Genomic DNA, 23,046 nt, shown 5'->3' with positions numbered 1-23,046 from the left:
TGGCAGAGGCAGCTCCCCAGTAGTTTTGTGGGCTCAAGGATTGTTTGCACAGATATAAAAATGAACTTACTGGGATGAAGAGCAGGATGGATTTACCACCCTTGGCATTTAAAAATGGCAAATGCCAGGCTTTTCCATGTGCACACATATGTGTGTTAAGAGACTGAAAATCTTGAGATAATCCTTGTGTCAGCATAGGGGAAACAGTAGATCAAGTCCTAGGAATAAACCTCTCTGATTCTAAGTGAGTTGAGATCCTTCACAAGAGGGTGTTTGAGGTTCTGAGAGTTCTCAACCTGGATTTCAGTTATGAGATTTAGTTTCAGAGGCAGATTTTAGCATCCAGGGCAGGAAATGGATGATTCTGCACTTGTGTTACTGTTGATGTAAGCAGAAGCTACATTTTGCACAAAATTTGTTTCTAAGATCTGTTGACATGGTTCATGAGATTTTATAGGCTGTAGGGTGGTTAACCTAAACAAACATTTATGGAAAGCACCAAAAAGAAATTTTGGTCCATTAGTGGGCCAACTGTTGTTAGCATGTTTCAATATGATTCTTTTTTTCTTCATTTCGGTCTTTATTAGGAGAAGTTCTAGCAGTTCTGTAGCTCAGGGTTGGGAGTCTTTCCTCAAATGACCAGATAGCAAGTATTTTAGGATTTACAGGTCATGTAGTCTTTATTGTAGATATTTAAGGCTAGCTACTATTTTAATGCGCAAGGAACCGCAGACAATATGCAAATGAATGGACTTGGTTATGTTTCAATAAATCTTTGTAAAAACAGGCAGTGAGCCATAGTTTGGTGACCTTTGCTCTAGTCCAATGTCTGTATTTTACTAAATCCCAGAAAAGTGTCTGGCTAAAGGTTATACAATGGCAGTCTTGGGACAGAAATCTAGATATCTTCCTTTCTGCTCCATTAAAAAATTTAAAAAGTTTTAATTACTAAATAATTACAAAAGAGCATTCATTAGGTATGTTGAAGGTATAAAAATAACAAAGAATTGAATTTCCATGTAACCATTATAAAGTCAGTTTAAGAAAGAGCACATTATCATTTCCTTTGAAGTTCTGTTTGTGCCTCTCTCCAATCCCTTCTTTTTTTTCTTTCCACTCTAGAGGTATTCACCTGCCTGAATTTTGGGCTCTTTATTCCTTTTTCTTCATGATTTCACCCCATGTATTCCTATTCTTTTAGTAGGGTTTAAAAAGTTATTCTTACATGTTTTATTTCATTTCTCTAATAGTATTAGAAAGTTTAGAAGGAGATAGCCAAATTTTGCTTAGCGAAGAGTTGCAGATTTCTCTTTTGTTTACTCTTGGCAATATGCTGAGAAGGTCCAGGAAGCCAGAGTAGAGTGCCTACAGTATCTGACTTTTAATTCACCTCATGCCTATTCTTGGATTTCTCATGCCAGAGCAGGGAACGTCATGAGCTGACAGCTAAGTGTAGGAGGTTAGTGGCTTTCTACTCCCACCCCCATTCCTGAGGAAATTGCTGTGGTAAATTGGGGCCGTTTCTAGGAATGGCAAGTTCTATTAGTCTGACTGTGATTTTATCTTTGAACTAAATGCATATGATAGTACCATACTTTTCCAAATTCTATTAATTGGAGAAAATTTTTTAAAGAAAAATTTTGTTTGTGGCATACAGTAAACAAAAAGGTCAACCTCAGGCATAATATTTGGTCAACAATCAAAAACATAAATAATGCTAATATTCGTGAATATTAGATATGTGTATGTTAGATATGACTATCTTTTAGACAAATACATTTCCTTACTTTCTTGGTACCCGAAACTTTTTTAAAATATAATTTTTAGGACATGCTTTTGGTGACTCTGTATGAAAAACACTTTGAGATCTACTTACACAAATGCTCCAGTTTTTTTCATACTTCTGTAGATAATTCACCTCGCTCACTGTAGGTTGTTGCCCAGGGATAGTAAAAAGTTTGAGCTGATCCATCTGCATGCCCCACCTGGTCCCCTCTGTGACTGACTGTGACTGGTTGGTAGGTTATATTCTCTGACCATACCTGGTATGAAAAGAACTGGGGTTTTGCCATGAAGTTTGGCACCATGTTCCAATATCTCTCTCAACTGTCTCAAAATATTTTTCAAATTTCTATCCCAACTACACCTCCCTAGAGGGATGCACATAAGATGTTGCCTAGGTTTTGGACTTGTTCAGTGGATGGGATGATGGTCCCGTTTACTGAGATAGCAAAAATAGGCATGATGCTTAGGAGAGAAACTATGATTCAGTTTTGGACTGAGAATTTGAGCAACCCATGGGACATCCATTCGGAGATAAGAAAGAACATCTCAAATATTAGAGCTGGCCAAAATTGGAATAGGAATTTATTCTTTATTGCTAGATATATTAAAGAATGCCTGCCAGATGCTTATTGACTTTTGGTTAAATATTTCTAGCAATAGAGAATGAATTACCCATTCTATCTTGGAAGAGCTAAAATAGTTCAAAAGTTCTTCCTTATATTGACCCTGAATCTGTTTTGTTCTATCCAATGATCCTTTCTTTGCCTTTGGAGCTATTCATAACAAGTCTACTTTCTCTTCCATGCCTCAAAAGAAATTTATTCTCAAATATTTTCTTCCTTGGGATCAAGAGTACCAGTTCCTCATTTAACATGTTTGTAATACCGATGCTTTCTAAGGTATCTTCTTACCAAGCTATCTAAAACATAAATGTTGATTAAACTTGATTAAGGGAATAAGCACTTCCTGCTCATGTCTTCATCTAATGACATTAAATATCGTTAACTCTTTTAAAAAAAACTCTCTATATGTTTGCAGTATAGAAGAGGTGATATTCTCTGAAATAGATGTTTTTCTTTCTTTATATACTCTGTCATATTTTAAAAAAACAGCTTTAAAAATAGAAAATTGATGTAAAGTACATTACACTTTGTTAAATAAAAGATCACTTATAATTTTCTTAAGAATTTATCTCATTGTAGAAAAGTACTTGACTTCTTTGTTTCAAGAGTGAAGATAATGATTATTTAAAAATCTGTAAAGTTATAGAAGAATATCGTCACACAAAAAAGGCCAAACATGAGACTTTTGCTACTCCTTTGGTGGAAGATTTAATCTTCACAGATTAATGCGGCAATTTCCCATTGCTTCTATTTCAGAAGGTATGCACCCATTTAGTTAACTGATCTCTCTTTTCTTCCCTTGGAAACTGTTTTGAGCTTGGAATTTGTTGTTTAGATCATCATTCTTATGTCAGAGAAGAACTGGAGAGTCTCCTTCAGGTACTTGGCCTAGCCAGGACAAGTTTCCATTTATAGCTGGAAAAACCTTTGTCATCCATTCTGGTTTGAGAGAATGCTATTAAAAGTTCATTCCCGAGTTCTTTTTTGCCAAGGAACAGCAGTGGGCACTGAAAATTCATACCCGGAAAAACCACGGTTTGCTCCAACATAGAGGACTGGCTTTGTGTCCCGAGAACCTTTCCAAGGTATCCTCAGTCACTCCCTTTATAGCGCTTACATGTGCATTTGTGGGTGGCTGTTATTGATTCCTTCCTGACCCACTTCCTACTCATGTCCCTGGGAAGCCCCATAAACAGCTTTTGCAGAGATGAATCAAGGCAGTGCCTAATCTCCTGACTCATAGCCAGAGGCTCCTCAGTTACTCTCTGAGGTTGGGATCTGTTTACCTCAGAGTTTGCTCTCTGAGAGGATATTCGGAATTTTGGATGGTGGCCTGGAATTTTGGAGAGTGGAGTTCTCTAGGGAAAAGTTGTGCTAGTAGCAGTCAGCTTGTAAAGTTTATACTGTCTGCCCTTTGATAAGGGTCATATGATGTAGTAAATGTTCTTTGGGAAAATGAAAAATCCAGTAGACCTTCAGTTCTGGCTTTGCACATACTGTGGCCTCCAGGCATCAGTACAGGGAAATGAGAAGGGAGCTCTATCTGTACCTTTCTTTCGATCCCCACCTCTTGCAGTTCTATTCTGCTTTCAAGCTCATCTTCAAGTTAGAGTGAGACAGAACCATGTTTAAATCTTGGTCCTCACTCAAAGTATGAAACTTTGGTCAAGTTAATTTGCTTCTTTGGACTTGTTTTTCTTATCGGTAAAACGGGGTTAATAAGCCTATTGCACAGGGTGTTAGATGGGGACTAAATGAGATTAGACGGGTTAATGTATATAAAGTGGTTAGCAAATCTTCTCAGGAAAACAAGTGTTTTTAGACAAAAGAGCATGAACTTTGGAACCATTCACATATGGGTTCTACCTCGTTCTGTCTGTTCTTTCCCAGCTGCATGATCTTTTTTTTTTTTTTTTCATGATCTTTAATTAAAGACTCCAAGCATTTATGTTGTGTAATCCTCAGCTTCATCCTATGTAAAAACGTATCTTCCTCAGAGGGCTATTTTAAGATTTAAGTGGACCATCTTGTCCTACTTAGGCATCAATTAGTTGGTGCCCAACAAAAGTTAGCTCCATTTCTCACTTTCCTTCTCCAAAAGCTTTTCCCAGGCCATACCTCTACCCCACCACTCCTCAGAAGCAGTTATTCCTTGTCTTACCCTTTCAGTTGTTTTTTGTTTTTGTTTATAACTTTACCCCATAACGTATTTCATTTTGTTTCTCACTGCATGTCTGTCTCTTCTCCACTTGATGGCAATTACTTGGAAACAGAGTCTTCAGACACAGAGGCCTCAGACACTGAACCACATTTCTTTTCTCCCAGCAACTTGGAAAAACCCCCTTGAAGTCTCTTCAACTTGAACTCCAGGTTAATTAAGAGTTAATTTCTTAATTCTCATCTGCCCAACTCAAATATCCTGCAGTATATTACTAGAGAAGTAAATAACTTTGTGTTCAATGTGATGCGTGTTACATTTGGTACTTACTTCAAAGTTCAATAACTTTGTGTCTTTGCTTTTGCTCTGAAAAGTTGTAAGAGGGAAGCTGGAATCAATAAAGACTATTCAGAAATGAAAGCTTTACACTTTGATGTAAAATTAATGGACATGGCGTTCATTTAAAACAAATTAAGCTTGCGCACATTGTAAAATGAATCCTAATCCAGAAAGTTGATACTCTGGGTACAATGCACATTATTTAAAAGCCCCAAGTGGGAGCACGTATTTGTGATATCGATTTACTCATCTTTAATAACAGTTTAGTAATTTGGAAAAGAGAAACCTTTGAGGGAATATGCAAAAATCAGATTTTCTTCAGGAATAGAAAAAAATCATGTTTCCTTCAGAGATGATAAAGATTTAATACAAATTAGATCTGCGTGGCACAGTATATTTTGCCTTTTGAAGATCATCCATTGCTTGCTGGTATCATGAGCATTAGGTAGGCGGAATTCGGGAGTTCCCAATATTGTTAATCATTCCTCTCTTTTCCTTCTCTTCTTTCTCTAGCATCTTATTTAATTTGTGTGAAATGCATATAACCTGAGTCTCATACCTGAGCACTTTTAGAATATAATGTTGGTTGGAACAACAGATCAAAAATGGTGTTCAGTAAAACATTGGCCATCTGCTCAATGACCTGTAACATAGCCTGTGCTTCTTGTCCCAGGCTCCAGTATCTGCTGCCCCTTAGTCCCTGCCAGAACACACAGAGAAGCATTCCAAGCCCCTGTGGAATGCATTCCTTGCATGCATAGCAATCTCTGGAGTCATGCTTTTGAAGAAAATGGAGAGAGGTGCTACAACTTCATACATCGTAACATGTCCAGGGTTATTTCCTGATACCAGACCCTTTAGGTTTCATTAAAAATAGGTTTGAATTGGGTGCCTTGGACACTGCTACAGGGAATATTGAAGCTATTCACTGCCTTAGCTATCACACAAAGTCATGGTTGAGGAAGTGGGTGCTGACTGTGAACCATTAACTCGGTTTTCTGACTAGGCAAGGAATGTTAAAATCTTTCTCTTTTTTTGCCAGACCTTTAGATTTTGGTTTGGGAAAGGTCCATTGACTTCAACAGTGTAATTGTAATTCAACAATGTAAGCTGAAATACAAAGAGGTAAAATTATGGGAGCAAAGCGGAAACTGCATTTAGCATAAAGGATAGGAAGTAAATAGCTTTCCCTGTGTTGTGACTTCATGGGTGTTCCCCACTCCTTCCTTCTGAAGGCAGAGGTGGCTTTTAGTTACCAGGCAAAAAATGCCTATGTGAAAAGACTTGGAAGGTTTTCATGTATGTGTTAATCATATGTGGTACTCCCAAGTGCCACTTTGCCAAGTTAAGAGTCTCATACCCTAATGAAGTTGCTAATTCTGTTCTCTGTCAATAATATGTTCAGCTGTAGAAAAGCCTGCTTCATAGTGAAAGCTTTCTTAGCATAAGTGCAAATAAAATAAAAGCAGCAAGAAACAGCAACCAGTTTATAGGGGTGTTGCAAACTGACCTAAGCCAATGTGTTATATGGGACTGTTAGTGATAGATAACAGCTGCCAGTAGTTAGGGTAGGCAACGGTTAGCTTCTTTACTACACTCCCCTACCTGGTTACAATGACATTAAGACTTGACCAAATTCCATCACACACACAGACATGTTTCAGATATTTTAAGATGAACATTAATTAGACAACTTGTTCTGTAAACTTAATGAAGCTGCAAGTGGCCAGGGAAGAAATGCTTTGTCCACATACGGCATGGCAGATTCCCTCAAGATAAGACAATATTCTTGGGGCAGGATTCAGTTAGCCCTTTCCCAGAATCCTCCAAACCTATGGCTGGACTCAGGATTGTTTAGCATAGCCTTCAATGCCATCTTGGAGGGTGGAGGCGAAGAGTCTCCTAGGTTCCTATGCCCTTTTCATGCTAGGGTGGGAAATGTCTTGTAATATTTTCTAACCAATTCATGTATCTTGAATATCAATAATTTTGCCAACAACAGTCCATTTTTAACATCCATTGTACCAAATAATAAGCTGTATTTTTTTCTTTGTTTTAAAAGTGAAGTATAGTTGATTTACAATACTATATGAGTTTCAGGCTTACAGCATAGTGATTCAGATTATACTCCATTAAAAGTTATTGAAAGTTAGTGGCTATAATTCCCCATGCTATACTGTATATCCTTGTTGCTTATCTATTTTGTACATAGTAGTTTGTATCTCTTAATCCCATATCCCTAACTTGCCCTTTTCCCCTAACAAGCCATTTAAAACTATGAAAATTCACTTCTAACATTCATTATGCTAATTAGTAAACTCATTTCTAACATTCATTATGCTAATTAGTAAACTCATTTCTAACATTCATTATGCTAATTAGTAAAGCCTCTGGTTATGATCAGAGATAAAGAGATTTGGAGCATTTGTAGTAGCCACTGATAGTATGACCTTTCTTTCTTTCTTTCCTCCTTTCTTCTTTTCTTTCTTTCTTTTATATTACTCTATTTATATTTTATGTTTATTATCTGTTCCCCCACACTAGAATGTAAGCTCTTCAGAGAATTTATCTGTTCTGTTTCACAGAACCCAGTGGTTGTTACATAATAGTTGTTCAATAAATATTTATCATTTGACTAAATGCACTCAACAGAGGATTGTTAAACAATATGGAGGATGAGGTCCTGATAAAAGGAACTGTATACCACATTATCAGATAGTTGTTAAATAATATGAGACTTCAAATTCCTGTATAATATCAAATGGAAGAAAAATTTTGACCAAAAATGTTTAATAAAGATGTCTGTACTAACTAGAATAAAAAGACTGGAAAATATAGGAGCACAGAAAGAAAATTTGGTGACCATCACTATCTGTCACAGGACAGACTGTAAATAATTTTGGTAGAAGGCCCAACTCAGTGGATGTGTAAACTCTGAGATGAATGCATCCCAATGATTATATACCATGCTATTGCAGTAGAGTAGGGTTTAATCAGAGTTTAATCTCTAAACTTTGTGCAGCAAGATGCAGACTCTGGCTCAGAGCTGCTTGAGTGTGAATCCCACCTCTGCCACCAATCAACCGTGTGACTTTCGGCAAGTTACAGATTCTTGCTGACTCAGTCTTTTCATTTGCAAAAGAGGATAACTATAGTACTTAAATCATAAAGTTGTTGTGAGGATTACATGAATAATATTAATACTCTTGAAGAGCGCCTCACACAATAAATAGTGCTACACAAGTGGTAGCTAAGTATGGCCTTTCTGATGAAATGTTCACTAACTATCCCAGGAGGGTGAGTCCCTGATTAAGGTAACTGAAACCCTTTAGCTTAACTTATTAATTCATACATTCATAATGCTGAAGCATTGGAGAGTAAATTGCAGACACTGTGAAGTGGGATGTAAAGAAAAAGAAAAAAATGAATATCTGATTTATATTTTCATGCAAATGTATAGGTCCTAGTTACTTTGTATTATATTTTTAGGTTGAAACGTGTCCTCAGCACATGAAAGAGATACTGTTAAACAAATTTATCAAATAAGAACCCTGTGTGTCTCAGGGTGATATATTAAGTCAGTTAACTCTATGTTTATTGAGTACCTACTCTGTGCATGGGATACTGAGATGAAAGGACACAGTTCTTGCTCTCAGCCCACTATGACTGGCATAGATGGGGTCACGACACAAGGCGATGGCTGCCCAACTCCAGGAGGCACCGTTCCTTGCAAGTAAACAGTGGACCAGCTAGTGCCTGGAAAGGAGCAACACAGTGGCTGAGCAACACTTGTTTCCTCCTAAAGTAACCTGGAACATGACTCATCTTGTTGGAATTAAGAGTGGGATAAGGGAGAATTTGTTTAAAACATTGTTAAGGACATGGAACTCTTCCCAAGGAGCCAAAATACCATTTAGAGTTCCAAAGATCCTGGATTCTTGTTTTGGCCTCATTCCTTAGCTTGCAGTTCAGGTTAAGAACAATCCCATCTTCCAAATGAGATTGAAGTGATTAATAAACTTGGAGCTCAGAAGGGGTTTAACCTTCAAATAATCTGCTTTCTTTTTTTTATGTTTGGAAGCAATAATGATTCACATGATTAAATCTGATCTCAAAGATAATCCATTAGAAGAAGTAATGGCAGCATCAACCATGCAAAATAAAGTAGCAGGATTTGTACTACACAGTCCCATTTTATAGAAAGCCAAGAGGTCCAAATCTTACTTCCTGCCCATATTTAAATGGGGAATGAGTTTAGGAGGGATTTTAAGTGTCAAGTGTGAAAGAAAGAGATGGAATAGAAGACATTCTTTCCAGGAACTCTGTGATAAAGGGAAGTTTTTTCCCAAACTTAACATTTTACTTTTTACAAGGAGGTTAAAAAGAAAAAAAGTCATGGTGACAGCAGGATATGAAGTTCCCAGTTGAGTGGTGCTAAGACTTAAGCAGAGGAAGGTAGAGCATCTTAACAGCACGTGCTCCTCTCACAGATGTGGCTGGCTAATCCTCAGCGAGGACTTCAGGTGTCCTAACGATGATTTCTAGCCCAGCAGCATTCACTTCCATGAGGCACTGACACCCCATTTGTTTCTGATAAGGGAGTGATTTCCCCTCCATCTTAAAGCTCCAGCTCATGTGGCTGGTGGGACGTGGTGGTGGGGAGGCTGGGAGGCATTGAGGGGTCATTCAAAATTTTGCCAGTGACACTTCCTGAGGTATCTTAGCCGCAGTGCTTTCTAGAATTAGCAGAAGATTTTTCAGAGGACAATGGAAGAAATGGCTAAAGTAGCATCAAACAATACAGCAGATTTAGTTGCTACAGTTGAGGAATCTGATAGGCACAGTTCTGTGCTGCTTGTGGTCATGTAATTTCTATGACTTGGAGACGTTGGAATCTTCCTTTGTCCTAAGCATTACATCCTTGAGGCAAAGACTGTGCCTCTCTGTATCTTACCTCTTCTGTATCTTACTCGGTAGCAGTACATTTCCAGCATTAAGTTTCATTATTTTGACTACTCATCTGTTGTTTGTGGAGACGAGTGGTTGTTCCATTCCTGTTTCATAGGTAATGATGATTTTTTTCATAGTTTCCCAAAATGACTGATTTGGTGTCTCATATGAAGTATTTTTAAAAACTGAGAAAGAATATAAATTGTTTTTAGCTTTTTAACCTTCAGTTTCTAGGCAGCATGAATATTCCATAGTGGTTAAAATCACAGGCTTTGGACTCCCTGGATTCAAACAGTGGTTCAGTTGCTTACTAGCTATAAACACGGGCAAGTTTCTTAATGTTCTCAAAGTCTCAGTTTCCCAATTTATGAAACAGGGATGCCGATAGTACCTAACTTTTAGGGCTGTGAAGGGTAAATGAAATAATCCATGCAATGCGCTCCAAGTATCTGGCACTAGTTAGCACTCAAAGCATATTAACATGATCATCATGGTCATTGTCCTCATAGTCTCATCATCACCAGCTGCAGCAGCTTAGAGGACAGGATGTAGTAGTAATAGTTAACAGGGCAGGCTTTTAGAGAAAGCCAATTCAAATTGCATACCATGTGCTGCCCAAAAATTAGAGTGAAGGGAAAATCAAGGATGGATTCTGATACCCAGTGCCCAGGAAAATAACTTACGATAAAGAGTTATCGCTAAACAGACACCTCACTAAAGAAGATGTACAGATAACAAATAAACATATGAAGGAGGCTCAAAATTATGTCATAAGGGAACTTCAAATTAAAACAACAATGTGATATCACTGCACATCTTTTAGAATGGCAAAAAGCCAAAAAAAAAAAAAACCTGACAATACTAATTGCTGGCAAGGATGTGGAGCAATAGGAACTCTCATTGATTGTTGGTGAGAGGCTGTCTGGCAGTTTCTTACAAAGCTAAAAATAATCTTACCATACGATCCAACAATTGCACTCCTGGGCATTTACCAAATTGATGTGAGAACTTATGACCACATAAAAACTTAAATGTGAATGTGTATGGTAGCTTTATTAACAATCACCAAAAACTGGAGTCAACCAAGATGTCCTTCAATTCGTGAATGGGTAAACAAACTGTGGTATATCCATACAATGAAATATTATTCAGTTTTCCATGGGGATATGAGTAAACAATTCTGATGCAGCTATACATGTGAGCTGGAAATGAACAATTAAATAAGTGAGTGGTAGATGGTGGGAGCCAATTTTCCCACTGTAGGTGTGAGAGTTTACAAATAAGCCAGGGGAGGAGTCTAGAATAATCCATGTGGTAATGGATTAGAGTTGGAGACATCAGTATGAACTCATGTTTAGCTTAGTATGGATAAAAATGGATACATATAGAGATATTTATAGATTTGTGTATATACATGGGTTAGTATACACACATATCTCCTTGCTCTGACAGCTGAGAGTACCTAGAAACAATGATATTCTAGTAGCAACAAGCACACTTCTTGTACGTATCTTGGTTTCTAATACCATTCTCTAATGAAAGGAACAAGGGCTCCTTAGAGAAATAGATGATTCTCTGGGCAGGACAAGTCATTTTAACCTCTATTGGACAAGACAGAATTTGCAAGTCTATAGACAAAAATTATTTTGCATTGCAGTCAGTTACCTACAATTTACAGTGTTGTAAAATAACATCCATAGAATCAAAATCAGATAACTCAGAGGGGTGTTTTCTAGACAATACATAGTTTTCTACTGAAGCACAATTTTTTTTCCTTTAGGGCATTTATCCCATATACCATTTGCCATGATGATCTTTCAACATAACTAAAAAATATTGAGGTTGTTCTTGGAAGTTCCACCTTCTTGCCAATTCTAATGTTCCTTTTGTCTTTGAAAACCCCATTCATTGACTTCCGTTATGGCTGTCATTAGTTCTGTTCTGAAATATTTTGGCTCTCTGCCTTCCTGGCACATAGTAAGATTGCATTTCTCACCTCCTTTGAAGTTTGGCATAGCCACCTGACTTGTGATGACCAATGAAATAGGAGAGGAAATGACTTATGTTTTTTCCTGGAAGAAATTTTAAGAGCTGGTGTGAGATTTGTTACATTCGTTTTTCTTGTCTTGCTGAGTGAGGAAATATGTATCTATCTTCTGTATGCCTTCTGTATGCCTAATTTTCTGAGTGGTTATGAAGAGCTGAACCATTTCCCACCCTTGCCACATGACCTGTGTTGGACTTGTAGTGTGATGAGAAATAAATTTTCATGATGTTAAGGCAGTGGAAGAAAAATCATAACATCTTTAAGTCAGAGTGCTTGAGTTTGAATCTTGGCTACACCATTTCCTAGTTTTGTGATCTTAGGCAAGCCTCTTAACTTCTCTATGTTTTGATTTCCTCATGTGTAAAATGAGAATAATAATAATGCCTATGTCATAGGTCATTGTGTTGATTGATTAAGATAATATATGACATGCCTCGACACAAAGTTAATAACAACGGGGTCCTTGTTTATCCTTTTGTCTTTTTGGTTCTGTAACTTAAAATTTATCAGTGGTCTCTCAAATTAAACTTTTGAATGTAATATATTAAGCACAATGCTGCCCAGAATAGTATAGCTATTCCTACAGGGTAGTGTCATAGGGACAGCTGTTCCATAGACTGTCTCAGAATGCTCCCTGGGAGGCTCACTTGTATCATCTTTCTCTCTAGTGCTTTTGATGTTGAGTGGTTTGTGAAACATGAGAAAACTGGATACCACACTATAGTATGAGATGCTACATCAGTGACAGGCAGAGCACAGAGCGCTTGAGGAAGACAGATTTCTTTTCTTGGAATTGGAAATTGTTACTATTTTTCTAGCTCCTGAAATGGTATCCTCATCTTTTCTTTATTATTAACCAAATGGTTGCTTCATTTTATTGTAATATTTCTACTAAGTGAAGTTGATGAAATGTTTGCAAAATAGAGCAGTGTATAATAAAATATGTAGAAGTACCTAAGTTTGCTCACATAGTTTAACATATAGCCAAATTATTGTAGTTATTATGGACAGTGTATAGTGTAAAAAGATACACTTGTTATGGTTTTTTGCCCTGTAGAAGGGAAATATATATATATATATATATGTATATAAACTAAGAATGGAATGAGTTGGCATATTTTCTGTAAATATATTGCAGCTGTTTTCCCAAAGTGGACAAATATCCAGCATTATTTGCAAACCAGTTTGATGTTCATTGGAAACCAAAGCACATAAGCCCTTTGTATTTTGATTTATGAGCAGTTTAATTTCCCAGCTCAATGAAAAAGGATATAGAGATGAAATTGAAGGTATATTTATGCCTTTAGTATCTAGTGATTATATTTCTCTGAAAAGTTGGTTTATATTAAATGATAGCAAGCATTTTAATCCATTTGGGCTGCTATAACAGAACACCATAGACAGGTGGCTTATAAACAACAGAAATTTACTTCTCACAGTTTTGGTGACTGCGAAGTCCAAGATCAAGGCAGTGGCAGATTTGATGTGTGGTGAGAGCCTGCTTCCTGATTCATAGATGGTCATCTTCTTGCTATAACCTCACAACAAGGTGAAAGGGGCAAGCAAGCTTTTTGGGGATTCTTTTATAAGGGCAATAATTCATGAGGACTTTGCGTTCATAACCTAATGGACTCCTAAAGGCCCCACCTACAAATACCATCACATTGGGTGTTAGCTTTCAACATACGAATTTTGCGGGGATACAAATATTCAGAATATAGTAGTAAGCCACTCAGATTATGTAAGGCATGTATCATTTGCTGAGTGTTACTTATAATGTCACAAAACTTATGGGATAGAAAAATAAGAGGCACCTGTATTAATTGGAGTCCTCTTCAAATTTGGGGCTGAAAAGTTTTTAGCTGTGGTAAGAATGTATGCCTTGATTATAAATATTGTCATGCAGAAATGTACTCATATTTAATTCTGATGGATGTAAGCTTCTGATAAAGGCAATGTAATTTAATTAAACTGATAAAAGTTGAAAATATAAATACAATTTTAATAAATAAACAAGCAGTTTTTTAGCTTATGTTTGGAGAAACTCATCTGTACTTACCCTCAAAGATCTCTCTGCTTTGTTGCTTAATTTCTACGCATCTCCACTCTTGTTCCTGCCTCTCTACCTTTGATCACACTGTCTCTCCACATGAAATGCACTTCTTTGAGCTTAAGGTCTAACAGAAATTGTATATCTTTTCCAAAATGTCAGCTGACTTCTCTGGCCCACACTGATTTTTCTCAGAATTTCTACAAATCTTGTGGTTGGTTCTTATAATCTAGCGGCTATGCAATCTTGTGTTATTATCTCTGTATTTTGTGTTCCTGTATTTTTTCCCCCTTGCATTTGGGCTGTGTGATTTAAGAAAGCCCCCTATATACAGAGTTCTGGGCACTGATAGAGATATCAAGTGCAGGTTGATGGATGAATTCTTAATTGCTGGGGAATTGAAAGCAGTTATATCACGATACACAAACGTCTTTTCAAGTGACTCTTCCATTGGTATTAACCATGGAGGAAGCTCTGATAGATTCACCTTTAGATTTGAGCTAATTTTAATTGCGGTAAATTCTAATAACAACAATAATAGTAGTGGCTAAGATTCATATAGTGCTTACTCTGCCATGCATTGTATAGAGTATTTTACACATATCACTCTATTTAAGCTTCACAACAACCCCATGAGCAATACTGCGATTGTCAACACTTTACAGACAAGGAAACAGAAGCACGGAGGGCTCAAGCTCTTTCCTGAAGGTCCAAAGAGCTGAGGCTGACTCCACAGTCAAGGTCTCAAGCATTAGGCTGACCTGCCTGTCCCCATGGGGCAGATGGCAGCTAAAATATCTTTCTCATTTTGCGGGTCTTCAGTAGAAAATTAAGCATTATATTCTGAGGACTTAAGTGGTTGACTGAAAATTCTGAATAGTGAAGGATTAAACAATTAGGTTTCCATAACAATTGGGGATGGTCTAGAATTGAACATAGAATAAAGTGAAGGGAATATCAATTTCTAGCTCTGGTTTTCCTATCAATTTGTTGAATAAATTAGGGGAGTAGACCATCTTGAGATGCAACAAGAAACGGCTGTTTTGAAGATGGAAAAAGTGGCTTATCACTCAAAGGATTAAGAATTCCTCTTGACTTTTCCTGATGGACTTTTGTGAATAGTGATATAATTATTAATAATCTCCAACTTATGAATGTACTGGCTAGGAAATTATCAATAGCATATACAGTTTCCCACACTGAAAACATTTAAGTATTTAGAAAAATGTTGGGTTTTATTTGGGTGATAAAGTAAAAAGTATAAAATATATTCTTCAGAGATGTGGAGGATTTATTTATACACTAAAACTGTGTTGAGGAAGTCTGAAAAATCAGTTGACTAAAAAAAAATCAGTTAGCTTGAATTTTGGGTGGGGTAGCTCAGTTCTAGCCAGTGGATTGCTTAATCAGTCATCAATGCTCAGCTTCTGGGAAGAAATTTCTTCCCAAGTGAATACAAGTAGACTTTTTTTTTTTTTCTTTTAACATCTTTATTGGAGTATAATTGCTTTATAATGGTGTGTTAGTTTCTGCTTTATAACAAAGTGAATCAGTTATACATATACATATGTTCCCATATCTCTTCCCTCTTGCGTCTCCCTCCCTCCCACCCTCCCTATCCCACCCCTCTAGTGGTCACAAAGCACCGAGCTGATCTCCCTGTGCTATGCGGCTGCTTCCCACTAGCTATCTGTTTTACGTTTGGTAGTGTATATATGTCCATGCCACTCTCTCACTTTGTCACAGCTTACCCTTCCCCCTCCCCATATCCTCAAGTCCATTCTCTGGTAGGTCTGTGTCTTTATTCCCGTCTTGCCCCTAGGTTCTTAATGAACTTTTTTTTTTTTTTCCTTAGATTCCATATATATGTGTTAGCATATGGTATTTGTTTTTCTCTTTCTGACTTACTTCACTCTGTATGACAGACTCTAGGTCCATCCACCTCACTACAAATAACTCAATGTCGTTTCTTTTTATGGCTGAGTAATATTCCATTGTATATATGTGCCACATCTTCTTTATCCATTCATCTGTTGATGGACACTTAGACTGCTTCCATGTCCTGGCTATTGTAAATAGAGCTGCAATGAACATTTTGGTACATGACTCTTTTTGAATTATGGTTTTCTTAGGGTATATGCCCAATAGTGGGATTGCTGGGTCGTATGGTAGTTCTATTTTTAGTTTTTTAAGGAACCTCCATACTGTTCTCCATAGTGGCTGTATCAATTTACATTCCCACCAATGGTGCAAGAGGGTTCCCTTTTCTCCACACCCTCTCCAGCATTTATTGTTTGTAGATTTTTTGATGATGGCCATTCTGACCGGTGTGAGATGATATCTCATTGTAGTTTTGATTTGCATTTCTCTAATGATTAATGATGTTGAGCATTCTTTCATGTGTGTGGTGGCAATCTGTATATCTTATTTGGAGAAATGTCTATTTAGGTCTTCTGCCCATTTTTGGATTGGGTTGTTTGTTTTTTTGATATTGAGCTGCATGAACTACTTATAAATTTTGGAGATTAATCCTTTGTCAGTTGCTCCATTTGCAAATATTTTCTCCCATTCTGAGGGTTATCTTTTCATCTTATTTATGGTTTCCTTTGCTGTGCAAAGGCTTTTAAGTTTCATTAGGTCCCATTTGTTTATTTTTGTTTTTATTTCCATTTCTTTAGGAGGTGGGTCAAAAAGGATCTTGCTGTGATTTATGTCATAGAGTGTTCTGCTTATGTGTTCCTCTAAGAGTTTGATGGTGTCTGGCCTTACATTTAGGTCTTTAATCCATTTTGAGTTTATTTTTGTGTATGGTGTTAGGGAATTTCTAATTTCTACAAGTAGACTCTTAAGCTTTCCCAAATTTAACATTTTCAGTTTCCAGTATTTGGGAATGGACCTTAAGCTCTGCAATGCAGTGCTTTATAATTCTGTCAAATCATAAATATGACTTTGAGAATACAAGGCTGGTTTGTTGGAGCCATTCACAGTCAAGGAGAAAGTCTATACCCATATCTTCTCATGTGTGTATTTTATAGAAGAAATCATATGCTGTTTTTGTAATTACAGAAACCCGAGGACATCCATCACGAATGTTAATGGTCTACTGTTTGTACTTAAATTACAATTGTTTCCATTTACTCACTTATTTACTCGCTCACTCACTCACTGAGACCTCCTCTGTGCCTGCAGAACCTCCTACCAAACGCTTCCCTTACCTTTATCATTAGCCTCTTCTCATTTTGATCTCTCTTCTGACCAGTGACCTGATTTTTCTACTCACTTTCAAATGCCCCGAGTATCGCATTTAAAGTCACTTCTTTCATAGCACATTTATCTTTTTTTCTTCTGTATTCCAAACACATTCTGAATCAAATTCAATCTTAATTTGAAGGGCACCTGTCATTGTATTCAAACTATGCTGTCTGCCTGTTAATGGCTTTTGGTTTGTCTTTGCTTTCTCTCTCATCTTTATGAATGCTTATTTGCTGCTTTACAACATGTGTGAACTTCCTGTTCACAGCATGTCAGCAAATAACTTGTCAAACTTCAGTGGGCTCTTGGTGATTTCTTTTAACCTCTAAAGAGTATATGGAGGGCTTCCCTGGTGGTGCAGTGGTTGAGAGTCTGCCTGCCAATGCAGGGGACACGGGTTCGTGCCCCGGTTCGGGAAGATCCCACATGCCGCAAAGCGGCTGGGCCCGTGAGCCATGGCCACTGAGCCTGCGCGTCCGGAGCCTGTGCTCCACAACGGGAGAGGCCACAGCAGTGAGAGGCCCGCGTACCGCATTAAAAAAAAAAAAAAAAAAAGAGTATATGGAGTGAACAGTATCAGGACAGCAATGCTACAGAGCCTCCACACAACCCCTCTGGGAGAGGTCAGTGTTGCCATCAGATCCTACAATGGAAACTCAGGAATATATGGTGACATCTGAACAGAGAACATGAGAACATGTCAAGTATGGACTGAACCTACTTCTTGATTTTCCAACGCCGTTTTACCTCTCCTAAGCAAAATAACAGATTTCTGTTTCCTGATCCCAGTCTGTCCTTTTAGAACCTCTCCATGTTAACATTCTTCTCTTTGTGCAGTGTTTTCCAAATGTCAGCCATTCACATTTTTTGTTATAAGCTTTCAAACTCAAATGATAATTTCCTTGATATTTTAAAAATTTGTCAGCCTAAATATATTCATATGACATTTCTCTTTCTAATCATTACCGTCAATAAAAACCTCACTATCAATTGCCACAAACATAAATAAGATGAAAAGAAAACAGTCTTTTTGTACTTTCTACTATTGGCCTCTGTACTTGCTGAACCTGAGCCTATTCTCTTTATCTTGCAAAGGGAGAGCAGGAAGTGTTCTGGTTATCAGTTGCTGCAAAACAAACCACCCAAATTTGGGGCTTAAAATGACATTTTACGACTATTTCTCACATTTTTGTGGGTTGACTTGGGTCATCTGGTTGTTCTCAGTTGGGGTCTCTCATGTGGTTGCAGTTAGCATCTGGAGCAGGAGTCATCTGAAGGCTCAGCTGGGCTGGATGTCATGATGGCATTCTTATTTATTTATTTATCTATGGCTGCGTTGGGTCTTCGTTGCTGCACGCGGGTTTTCTCTAGCTGTGGCGAGCAGGGGCTACTCTTCGTTGCGGTGCACAGGCTTCTCATCATGGTGGCTTCTCTTGTTGTGGAGCACGACCTCTAGGTGCACATACTTCAGTTGTGGCATGCAGGCTCAGTAGTTGTGGCTCGTGGGCTCTAGAGTGCAGGCTCAATAGTTGTGGCACACAGGCTTTGTTGCTCCGCGGCATGTGGGATCTTCCTGGACTAGGGATTGAACCTGTGTCCCCTGCATTGGCAGGTGGATTCTTAACCACTGCATTGTGATGACTCTCTCTGGTTGGGCAATAGATGCTGGCGGTTTGCTGAGACTTCCCTTAGGATTGTACTGTAGGGCCTACTCATCGCTTCTTCATGTGGCTTGTCCTTCTCACATATAGCAACTGGGATCTAAGAGTAATTGTTCAAAGAGGTCTTGGTGGACCCTACTGGGCTTCTTATGGCCTAGCCTCTGAAGTCTCATAATATCTTAGTCACATTCTATTGGTTAAGAAGTCACTAAGGCTAGTACAGATACAGGGATAGAATGGCAAAGAATTTGTGGTCATCTTTAATCTACCACAGCTTACTGTTAGAGTGGTGTTAAAAACTAGCACCAAACTTAGATGTTCTCTATGTTGCAGTCAGAACCGAACCAAAAAGGGAATGACTTTCTCACTATGTAAATCAATGTTATTTAATTCCATCTCCATTCATCTCCTAAACTCATCTTGGTGCTGGCAGTGAGCACCTCCTTACTGTATTCACCCTCTTCTGTGTCTCTTGCCTTTGATATTTCAAGTATTAATTTGGCTGGTATGTTCTCACATTCTCATTCAGAGGGTTACCTTCTGCCTTTTGCTAATGGTAGTATACAAAGAAGAAAGATAGAAAGCCCAGAGAAGCATTGTAATAAACAGAATTAGCTTTTTCAAGGCAAATAGCCAGGTATTATATAAGTCAACTTAGAAGGCATCTTTACAAAAATTCTGGAGATATAGCTACACTGGTTTCCAGATTTAGCAACTTCTCTGGCTCATTAGGAAGGACTATTTGGGAAGAGGGATTCTTAGTAGACATCTTTCTTCATGGGTCAGACTTCTGATTCAAATGTGTGGGTGAGATTTTAACATTTTTCCCAGGAGTTAAATGGTGTGGTTCCATTCCTAAGATGAAATAATTTGAGCATCAATATATGTGTGCATTATGGAAAATTTTAAGATTATGCAGTTTTGGGGAATAATCCAAACAGATACTTATACTTAGCATTAGTGAATTTATGGCAAGTGCATGTGAAAATTGATAAACAAATAGGGTGTATTATTTTTTTTCTCTTTTAGGAAAAGCACAAAGAAAGACCTATTTTTTTTGTTTTGAAAAATGCACAAACTATTAAACTTAAATTTGAAAACAAAAGTCATTGTTTTTGAAATTTGACGGTATGAAATTTTTTTTTTTTGTTTGTTTTCATCTTTTTAACCAACTCAGTGAAAGACATCCTAAACGCTACATGAAACACAACAGAATATTTTTTTCTTCCAGTATTAAAAAAAAAATGACACACAAATATTTTTAAGAAACTTCTATATAATCAAGGCAGAGATCTGGAGTAAAGAACACCTCTAAGTAATCATGTTCTTCATTTCTTATAGTTACAGTCAGAAATTGCTTCCTAATCATAATTAAACATTGTGTACCGGTGTTTAAAATGTTCCTAGATGCACATTATTCAAAAAAATCAGTCTGGCCAAACATTTTTTGCCAGAACCAACATTCCTGAGAGCCTGAACTAAAAAACTGGTAAAAAAAGGAAAAGATATCCAGACTCCACAAATGTCTCAGAATTTGTCTTTAAATGGGAGAAAAATTTAAAAAACACACATGGAACTTTCTGAAAGGTCTTTAACAAGCTACCTTGGGAGCTCTACTCAAAAAAAGAAGTTGATGTAACTAAAACAGATGTTTCAGTGCAGTTCCAAAAATCTTTATAAATACAGCTATTTGGAGGGATGGTCCTGGATCAGAAGAAGTTTTATTCCTTGTGTATCTACATTAGGTGTGCATGACTCATCTCAGTTGTCATAATTATCCCTGTAATTTCCTCCTGAGTAGCGGTCATAACCACCCTGGCTTCTGCCACCATAGTCTCTGGACCTTCCATATTCATATCCATATCCTCCAGGTCGGCTGTCATACCTGCCACTTCCATAGCCCTGGTCCCCACCACCTCTAGAGTAGCTGCGACCATGCCCATAGGCCCCAAAGGCACCCCCTCTTGTTCTCCGGGCCAACTTGCCCGCGTGGTCTACACGGATCTGATGACCGTCCAGAGACTCTCCATTCATGGCTCTCATGGCATCTGAGGCATGCTCTGGATTGGTGAAGGTGATGAAGCCAAAACCCCGGGATCGCTGAGTGTCCTGGTCCTTGACGACAACCACCTCAGAAATAGGTCCCAAGCTGCTGAAGTGGTCTTCCAGAGCCTGCTCATCAGTGTTGAAGTTGAGCCCTCCCACGCAGAGCTTCCCTTCTTCAGAGGACATGGTGGTAAATTCAAGTCCTGGAAATTAAGTAAAAGGCCGAAGAGACAGCTACCGCCAAGAAACCGAGAGACTGGCTATGAAATATTTTTGAATTGGTGTATTGCTTTATATTTGCATCTAGTTATCATGTGCATATATTTCAAATAAAGGTATGCAGTTTCAGAACATTCCTTTCATACAAGTGTCAGTGCTTCCTTTAACCTTGCTCAAAACATTGTGTTGTGGATAAACATGCAGGGTGATATAATAGTTCTTCGTTTTGGACAAGCAGTTTCTTCTAATTTACATTATCACTCAATATAAATGGCTTAACTGTCAAGGTTAAATCTCCTTGGCTCTGTACTCAGTGACATTAAGCAAGCAAATGTTGTTTATTTGGTAGTAAGTCCTAACTGTGAAGAGCTATTAGGAGCTTCCAGGCAGTTAGTTATACAAAAATTCTTTCTTGACCCCATTAGATTTTTAAAGAATCAAGATAGGTACTAGCTAATGCTTGAAATATATCTTAGATAAATATTTGAGATGTTTGTGAATGGAATCCATGCTAACATTATTGTCACTGGCACAGTTTTTAGCTCTGAAGTTTTCTGAAATGGATTATTTTTTGAAAGTGCTGTTAAACATGGTTAGGGACCTGTCTGTCTCTGTCTCTCTGTCTCTCTCTCTTTTAAATTACACTGGATCCCACAATTTAAAAAGTTCTTATGAGAACAGTATGATGAAATGTTAATGATGGAAATATATATTTGAACTTTCTTTTTTTGTGGGTATTAAATCACTAATGGGTTACTCTACTGATGAGTTTCCCTACTTTTACTTAATTTCAAGATTAAATTCAGTCAAACATATTTATTAAGAGTTGTTAATAACTTAGATGCTACAATAGTAAATGAAATAATAGGATCTCAATTATGTACACATCTGGGCATAACAATGTAAAAATAAATATACCTAGAAAAATATCTGAAGAAAATATACTAGCATGTCAATAATCACTGTCTTAATATGTTTGCATATTTTTCCCTTTGGTAATTTTTTCTTTATACCTTTCTTTCATTTTAACTTTCTAAAATGAGAACGTTTTAGCATAGGCATATGTCAAATAACTGAATGAAATCCTGTCATTGCTAATGTTTATGCTTCAGCTGGGTTGTTAGTTTTTAAATTATGTTCATAAATAAATGATTAAAGAAAAGGTATCTAGGCCAGCCATTTTCTAGCTTCATTTGTGCCATAGTGACATTTGTTATACACATCTCGCCCCTATTAGTTTTATACATTTATATTAGTAGTCTTATAAACACTCCAGGTGGAAACAGCTCTGCCTTCTAGGTGATGAGGCAGTATGTTCCTCTACCTATGAATGAAGCTGCTTCCCCTCTTTCACTCTTTGTTCAGTGGCCAAGCAGTCTCCCATTCTTCACTTGGAAGTGACTGCAGCTCTTATTAGCAGACCAGCAGCCTGGCCCATTTCTCTGACTCAAAGTGACTCACTGGGATCCTCAGCAAAATTCCTTTCCCTTGTCTTTTCAGCTTTCAGGAGCCTCAGAAGGTTAGGTAGAAGGGATGTGAGTGATTAAAGGATATTTTATAGGAATAATTGAAAGTTGTGTATTTTATATATTTTGACCTAGGTTAGAAGACAGGAATGCTATGCATTCAGATTCTGGGCATATGTGAATTCTCACGAATAACCATGAAAAAGATAAAAACAGTGCTAGGTAACCAGCAAAGTGAGTGATACAGAAGACTTTGTACTTCTGCCTCTTCTATCTTTGTTTCTCATTCTTCGACTTGTATGATCCCTTATCCTTTCTCTATCAGTGTGAGGTTGTAGAATAATGGAAAAAAAGAGAAAACAATATACTTAATACCAATCCATTTATTTAATCAAATTTGTTGCCTAAAATTGTCCTATTGCATTTATTTTCTCCTGTAATGCACACATG

General features: G+C 37.5%; 2 protein-coding genes across 2 annotated transcripts in view; one reads left to right on the top strand and one right to left on the bottom strand.

Moving 5' to 3' along the window:
- PLCL1 (phospholipase C like 1 (inactive)) overlaps positions 1-23,046 on the top strand; it is a 385,144-nt gene that overhangs the window by 134,008 nt on the left and 228,090 nt on the right. The window lies entirely within an intron of this gene.
- On the bottom strand, positions 20,441-21,158 carry LOC309825473 (RNA-binding protein 3-like). Its single transcript, XM_082659030.1, has one exon. It carries the CDS (start codon positions 21,095-21,097, stop codon positions 20,627-20,629), a length of 471 nt encoding a protein of 156 aa, XP_082515156.1. The 5' UTR covers positions 21,098-21,158; the 3' UTR covers positions 20,441-20,626.

The sequence above is a fragment of the Grampus griseus genome (genome assembly GCF_964374135.1).
Source record: "Grampus griseus genome assembly, chromosome: 7".
In the NCBI taxonomy this organism is placed as follows: domain Eukaryota; kingdom Metazoa; phylum Chordata; class Mammalia; order Artiodactyla; family Delphinidae; genus Grampus; species Grampus griseus.
Note: the sequence above shows the minus strand (reverse complement) of the source record. Positions and strands in the feature narration are given on the sequence as shown.